General features: G+C 41.4%; 1 protein-coding gene across 7 annotated transcripts in view; it reads right to left on the minus strand.

Annotated features, from left to right (window-relative positions):
- CPEB3 (cytoplasmic polyadenylation element binding protein 3) overlaps positions 1 to 8,065 on the minus strand; it is a 79,986-nt gene extending 71,921 nt beyond the window's left edge. For 2 of the 7 annotated variants that reach the window (XM_041461423.1, XM_041461421.1), the window contains exon 1: positions 256 to 659. In XM_041461423.1, coding sequence (XP_041317357.1) covers positions 256 to 334 — 79 coding nt within the window. In that variant the 5' untranslated portion in view covers positions 335 to 659. Of the gene's footprint in view, positions 1 to 255; positions 660 to 2,420; positions 2,992 to 7,531; positions 7,907 to 7,937 lie in introns of those variants that run through there. The other 5 variants (XM_041461422.1, XM_041461425.1, XM_041461427.1 and 2 more) reach the window with 5 other exon arrangements.
- Positions 8,066 to 8,067: the final 2 nt, after the last annotated feature.

Here is an 8,067-nt window from a genome sequence, read left to right on the forward strand (position 1 = left end):
CCAAAAATCTCGTCCTATTGCTAGTACTATGCTACAGCATATTGCAAGGCAAACCCGTAATCTTCCCCCTCCCCCATTTAGGAATATGTAACCTTTGATCGTGCTAGATTGCCCTTAAAATATTTTTTAAGATGCTTCACCCTTTTTGATGCCTTGTTTCCCTTCAGTCTAAATGAGAGATGTGCTTATAGGGCAGAGATATACAGCAATTTCGCCACGTCTCTTTTCTCTTACACCGGAACTCAGAGCTCTCACCCTGCAATGAGAAACTGATTCTGGTTCCTGTTTTTCCAAGCACCCTCCTCCTCCACCTCCTCCCCCTGGTTATTTGCATACGTCAATAAATACTGCTGCGTCCTTCAGCAAGGTTAAAAAGACACCAGTCTTCGCTCTTCTCCACCCCCTTTTCTATTAGGGGACCTTTAAAGGAGCCGGGTACCGATTTTCCTTAATTAACAAGCGAGCTTGCAGTGATTGAGGTTTATCAGAGGCAAAGCGCACAGGGACGCTGGCTGATACGGGAGCGGCTCCTCGCTGCACAATCGCTTCCTGCCCGCTCCCTGCGCCCAGCCCGCGCCGGCTCCGGGCAGCCGAGGCGATGGCACAGCCGGGAAGGGGGGCCGGGGGGCGGAGACACTTCGCGTACAAAGCCACCGATGGGTGTCAGATTTGCCTTCGGTGACCTTACGATCTCTCCGCGTAAAACGCTATTTTACATCAAAGCAGTCCTTCACTTGAAGGTATAGCTATCTACTCGCTCTATTTTTATACATACCCGCTCTATTTATACACATACATATGAAATCGTCGGTGATTTCTCCACTAGAAAACCGTAAGGTCAAAATCAGCAGACCGGGGTGGTATTATTAGACTATGATCTTTCTAATGCTTTCAAATGAAATATAAAACCAGGGAAAATCGAAATAGTTACAATATAGACATGCTGCATGTTGAAAATCATCTTTATATACACAAGACAAAGACTAGTGATGCAAATTATTTGCTAAATCAATACGTAAGTTTAAACTTCAGAAAGGAAATGTATGTGAAATGGTTGAGACTTCTATCTGCTAGAAAACGTGTTCCATATGAAACAGGGCAGATCATATAATTTTATAATGATTTTGAGACCCAGTAGTACTAATACAATACAGACATCAATGAACAGCCATTGCATGAAATCACAACAGGAGCCTTCACATTTTGCAGGCTTTTCGTCAATTGAGAAGATAACTCTAAATCTCAGAAGTATTTTTAATGAGCTCCAAATCACTTAGTTTAATTGACTATGCCAAAGATGGCCATCACATCACCTAAATGCATTGCTATTGAGTTAATCATATGACATTTACATGCCTAAGACTGCAATTTTTTTGATTGTTTTTGTAATGTAACAACGTAAAGCCAAATCAATTAACTGTTTAAGAAAGGTGGTAGAGTGTGAAACTGTCCTTTCTGACTTCAAATGGTCCAGGTGTATCTTACATTTTTTTTCTTTCCTTTAAATATCTTCTGAAGCATGCACACACATTTTAATTAAAATGACTTCCAGGAGAGGTTTCTGGTATCTGGTAAGTTACTGCTTATGCTCTCCCTGATTTACCAGTTCAATATGTAAAGCGAGCAGCAAGGCTGCCTGAGCAGACCATGCTGTGAGACAACATTAAGCTCCTAAGGACGGGGTAAACCACTGCATCTGTTCCAGGCAGCACTGCTGCTGCTGCTGGGAGTGCAGAAAACCTTGCATGGCATTTTAAAGCAATACTGCAGTAAACCAGAACATACCAAGCTCTGTCTGTGTAACTTTCCATTAGCTTCACTTCTACCCACATCACTATTACTCCTAAGGCTACATAAAACTGATGACTCCACATCAGAGGGAGAAAAGGATTATGTGTATCTCGCTCCCCTGGGTCTGACCTATCAGTATAAAAATACATTTAGAGAGAAAAACATAGCAGCTGAAATGTTAAAATTCTGTCGTCAATAAAGTTATTTTTAAATTAGTTAGTCACCAGGTTATCTATAGTGGCTAGTACAGCGGTTGCTTCAAATATGTACCTTGACTTAGCTAGCTGGTTTTGAACTTTATCCTAAGGACTGTGAGTCATATTCCCTTCCATATTGCTTCTTAAAGGCAAAAATCACTGCACTGTTTAACCCTCTTGTCAAGGTCAAGACCTTCCTTTAATGAATGAAGCCAGTCCAAATGAAAAAATACTTGTTAATAAATGACTTTGAAAGACAGGCCAGCCAGTGCCTAATGTGGGACTAGTATGCAGTGCTCTTGATTATTTGGTGTAAGTATTTGTACAAATTTACAATCCAGTACAGGAAATCTATATCCCCATAGCAATACCAGATCCAGTTGCATGCAGAAACCCACACAGCCAACACAGAAATGTTTAAGGAACAGTTACCTTTGGATTTTCTGTATTTAAAGATCAACAAAAGGACAGTATATTTATTTTCTTCTTTCAGGTTTGGTATATGTCAAATAGTCGACCAGCCTGGCAAGAGCACTTTGACAACTGGAAGCTTTCAGCGCATGCTCTCCCAAGGAATCATGGGGTTTGAAGTCTTACCGAAAGACAGCATTTCATTGCTGCTTCCTGAAAGGAAGAGAGCTCGAAAGGGGAAAAAAAAATGTGCACACTCCCTCTTCCCAGGGAAAACTGCTGCAATCTGAATCATCAGCTCTGAGGAAATATCTGTCAGACTGAGCTGAAAGTGACTAACTAAATATGAGCTCTTAAATAGTTTGATTTAGAAGCCCAGATGAAATAGCCATCTATTTAGAACAACTGCTAGACAAAGAAATAGTTCCAGTATTTCCACAGTTCCCTTACAAACTCCTAGCATAAGAAATTAATTATAAGCTCATACCAGCTATAAAGTTTACAGCTATTACAAAGGAAATCGTGCCACGTTGCTTAGCTGAGGAATATATTAAATAATCATGTGTCATAACATAATTTCTAAATATATTCTGAAACTCAAACACAAATAGGTCAAGTATGAAAATTTAAAAAGAAATCAAAATCAGTACATAGGTGAAAAGTTGTACTATTTGAATAGTTTCCAATTTTCAAATTACAACTGTTTTATTACTGAGTTGTTACTACACTCACAAAAAAAAAAAAAAAAAAAAAAAAAAAAAAAAAAAAAAAGGGGGTGAAAGAAAAAAAAAGGGAAGAAAATCAAGGTGTGAATGTTACTATTTAACATGTACATGGTGGTGCCACACTTTACCTCCCTCCCTTTCACTACCCACCACCTACATATCTCCAGCCTCCACATCAATACACAGCCTGACAGGAGTTCCTCTCATAAGATATTAATACAGTGATCATTAATGTAGGTCAGGTAAAATTTTCAGAATTTCATTCACTGGCACTTGGTGCTCTGTTTTGCACCAGTCGATGAATTATTCTGCATATTTATTCTGGGTAATTCATAATACTAATTATTCACACCAAATAGTAATGCTCATAAGGAAATACATCGTTGAAATCAGAAGTGTGAAAATAACAGTGTTCAATAAAAGTGCAAGCTGATTTTCCAAGGATGAAATATGCATAGCTTTGTGCATGAAAGAGAGACGACTAAAGCTGAGAAAGATAAATTAGGGCAGTTGAAAGTGAGTTGTTCTAACACTTACGTCTGTGCTTTCTGCACTCTGTTTATGTTGGACTGTATGGTCTGCCTGCCCTACATCAACTCTGTAATTAAGAGTTTCTCAACACTTGCTCTAACCTGTTTGTGCTGCTCTGAATCATTAAAGGCAGCAAAACTGTTTTCCTACAGCAATAGTAAAATACTTAATTTTATTAACTATCCACCTCTCACAGGGCTGGCTCTAGGCATTCTGTGCCCCTCCTTTCTGTCTCTATTTACTTGTGGGTTACTGCTTTTCAGATGATTTGAGGATTCACATGCCAGGGACTGCACTGTTTCTGTCAGTTCTTCCCAGGAGACAGTTTCACTTGCTAGATCTATCTTTAGGATAAGGAAAAGCACTCTAGAACCAAAGAAAATCAAGATATAAAGACATTTTTTGATCAACTAGCCACCAGAAGAAAACAATTTTATTTTTTTTTGTTTCTAGCAACCAACTCCCTCATAACTGGAAGTTAAAAGATAGTAACCACAGCTGAATCAGAACTCAAGAGCTTAATTCAATCTGGTATATGAATTACTTGACCTGGGCCAGTTCCAAAGAAACAAACGTAAGAAAGGCCCAAAATAAGCCAAGCTAATACAATTAACATTGTATAAGGTGTATTTTTATTTTAAGCAATTCATTATGAAGCAATTTAAGCCTCTTTAAGCCTCCTGTGACTAACAAACCATGCTAGTCTTTTTGACAGAAAGCGACTATTCCAACTAGCTTGAAGGTTAAAATGAAGTGTTACAGTACTGAAAAAAACCCAAGTTTTATTGTAGAAACATGTTTTTCAACTTAGATTAGTCTCACTTTAGACTAATTGAGGGCTACTTATATATTACAAAATGGAACCAAGTAGATGAAAAACGCTTAACTGATCTTCTAATTCAATTTTTCACGTTGCTGTCATAGCAGTTAATATTGAGATTTGCCAAAATAGAATATTCCTATATTGCCAGACTAGTTAGCTTTGTTGTAAACAGTGAATAATTTCCACAGTTTTAATACTGCCACATAAGAAGAACCATATTAAGGTACAGCTCCTTCTGTATTTGTCCTCTTTTCCAGGTCTCACTGAAACAGTCATATATTCATATATATTTAACCTACCTCCATGTCATTCTTTCAGTAGTTGCTTGTCAACTTCTTTATTAAGCTTAAATCTGTATTAATTTTTTATCAAACCATTTCTTATTTTTAAAAGTTGATATTTTGTAGTAAATCAAATAGCCAATTATAGGGCTCCATTTCAAGCCCTAAATAGCTTGTATTTGGTAATTTTCATTAAGTTCTGTACTTGTCTTCAACTGCACAGTTTTACTTAATTTACTTAAAATGGCTGCTACCTCCAGTCAGTGTCTGGGAGCTGAGCTCTGGCAAAGCTCCAGGAAGAGCAGCCACTTTCCCTCACTCTGCACTGGCCAAACAGAGCCTGCTCCCAGGAGAGTTCTCGCGGCTCAAATGCAGCCACTCACTGCCAGGTGCAGGTAAGAGATGACAGAGTGAGGCAGAGTGCAGCGAACATCAGAGAAATGGAAGGCAGAAACAAAGAAGGATCTATTAAGGGATGATATAGGAAGCAATAGTTTAAAAATGAAAACAAAATGCAAGAGGCAATCTGAGATTTACAGTGGAAATTGCCAATACAAAGAAGGAAGCATAAAGAACAAAAAGCGGAAAGAAAATTAAGAGAAAAGGGGGATGAGGGAGAGTGAAGGAGGAGATTGTAGGGAGAATAAAGCAAGCGTTTGAATAGAGCAGCTGCAAATCCAGTCTTGTTTAAGGAGAATAGAAAAGGATAAAATGACAATTCTTGCTCTGTCTAGAGTAAGGATGTGGTTTTTGACAAATTTAAAACCAGTTGGTTATATATGTATTTTAGGATCACACTTTGATTCTGGAAAGAGCAGAAAAAGAACATACACCCCAAGCTGTCCAACAGTTTCCACAAATCAGTTTTTGGATTTCAGAATCTTTAAGCTATTTATGGGATGTCAAGGGGTCTGCCATTATAGAATGCTTTGGGTTGTAAGGGACCTTTAAAGCTCCTGTAGTCCAACCTCCCTGCAATGAGGGATGTCTTCAGCCAGATCAGGTTGCTTAACCTGACCTTAAATGTTTCCTCCCTCTGGACAACCTGTGCCAGCGCTTTACTACCCTCACAGTAAAAGATGTGTTCCTTATGGTCAATATAAATCTACAGTCTTTTAGTTTGAAACCACTAAAGCTTGTCCAATTATGCTTTTATGTGTCCTATTACGTTTTTATTTTTCATGTTTGGGAAAAAATTCAATTAAAAAAAAAAGTCCAAACCTACCAAGTGTTCACTATTTGACCTGATATTCAAGTTTTGTCCATTCCAGTCTTGTCATACCTTCCTCCTTCCTTTGCCAGTGGTACAGCAAATTAGCCACCGTTGCTACAGATAGTTCTATAGCCTCAAATGGTAGCCAAGTGATCCTGGGTTCTAGTTCCATTTCACCAGGTAAATATTCTTCACAGCTATTATTAGTCACTATGACCTTTATCATAAATGGCAGACAACCAGCATATCCTTTCAACACCAAAGCAAAAATACAGAAACTGCACAAACCACATACTCCTAGAAATAAAACCAGCTTCCCTCTTTCCATTTGTAACACTTGAGAATAAATATAAAAAACCTAAGCTAGGCTAGCGTAGCTGCTCAATGCTCTGGCCAATAGGCAATGAGCTTAGTCCAGACCAAGAACAGGAACCAGAAACTCTTGATACCCAATAGTGTTCTTACATGCCACAGACAGCTGTAATTGGGACAGTGTGTATTAGGATCTCTTCCAGGAGGTCATGCCCATGTGGTTTACTCAGGCCACTGTACATGCAACACTCCTCAGCAGTGGTAGCAACACTGAATTTTATGGTCCCAAGAATAAGAACAAAATAAATTTTCTGGGAGTGTATGTCCATGCCTTCTTGCTATCTGTTTCCATACCTCCTGTAAGGAACATTTACATCTCGGTAAATAATTCAGCATTCCTCTTTATGATATTTGTAGCAATTAGAAAATAAACAACACCTTTACTATAAGGCACATAATACTGCTTACAAGTCCAAGTTCGGGTGTTTCTGAACATTTTGACACACATTTGACAACACTTTTCTCTCCCCAAGGACTCTCAAAACCAGACTGATTTGTCCCTAGCTAAGGCAGCACAGTCAAAGAATCCAGTATATTCCCTAAACTCACCTTCCTATTCCACCTGATGTCTGTCACCATGTACATGCAAAAGCTTGATCTCAGCCAAGAACAGCTCTAGGCTGATGCAGCTGCACAGCTGCACCCCGGGCTTGGCCCTGTAAATTGCAACCTTGAACAGCAACTGCAGTGTAATTTACACAAGGTACAGGAACTAGTTTCATATAGCAAATAAGCACTATTCTTTAAAAATAAAACCTGAAAAGGAAAATTAAAAGTTGATTTTTACTAACTAATTTTTCCAAGGATCTGTCATGTCACAACAGCCTCTGAAAAACAGGCTATTGCCTTTGCTTCAGGAGCATGACATGAAGGCAGGAGACAAACACCCATGGTGGAGATAATTGGAAAGGCAACTTCATTCCAGATACTATCCACCTCTTTGCTCTATAAAGGCTCTTCAGCTTCTAAATTTCCAGTTTTTCAGATTGTGATGCTCTAAGTTGACTTCTGAATATACAACAAATTCTAAAAGCACCTTACAAGAGTTGGGGGGTTTTTTTCCCGTTTGGAAGCACACCAACAAAAGAGAGCTTTGCCATTACCACCGGCCGTGCCACCCCTCACCCCGCTTGCACAGAGAAGCCAATGGTCACCGGGGCCTCCATCGAGCACCAAGTGCCACTTACAAGGGCGCTTGTCCTTATCATCGACAACACCACCACTGAAACGGATTAATGTCCCTTCCGCCGTTCCAGCCACCGCCCTTCTGGGCAGCCCGCTCGGGGCTGGCGCCCGGCAGGGTCCCTCCGCCCTGAGGGCAGCTCAGGGCCCGGCGGCCGAGCAGAGGCGGGGGCGCCTGCACCTGTTCGCCAGAGGAGGGAACGGGAGATGCTCCTGCCCGAGGGGCCCCTGCGGGAGCGGAGAGTGGGCAGAGCAGGCGGCCCAGCCTCTCCCTCCTTCCTTCCCTCCCTCCCTCCCTCCACCCGTCAGCGGTCCCGGCCGGCGGCGGGGGGCGGCAGGAGGGGCGGCAGCCGCCGGACGCGGACCTTCCCCCCGCAGACCCCGCTCGGCCACCCCGCCGCGCTCCCGTACCTGCCCCGCGCGCGGAGCCGGGCAGCGACTGCGCGACGGCGGCGGCGAGGAGAGACATGGGCAGGGCAGGGGGAGCGCCCCGCCGGACCTTTAAACCCGCGCCGGCGGCGGGACTACAGCTCCCAGCGGC

Source organism: Pyrgilauda ruficollis, unplaced genomic scaffold (genome assembly GCF_017590135.1).
Source record: "Pyrgilauda ruficollis isolate IOZ18807 unplaced genomic scaffold, ASM1759013v1 scaffold15, whole genome shotgun sequence".
NCBI classification, from domain to species: domain Eukaryota; kingdom Metazoa; phylum Chordata; class Aves; order Passeriformes; family Passeridae; genus Pyrgilauda; species Pyrgilauda ruficollis.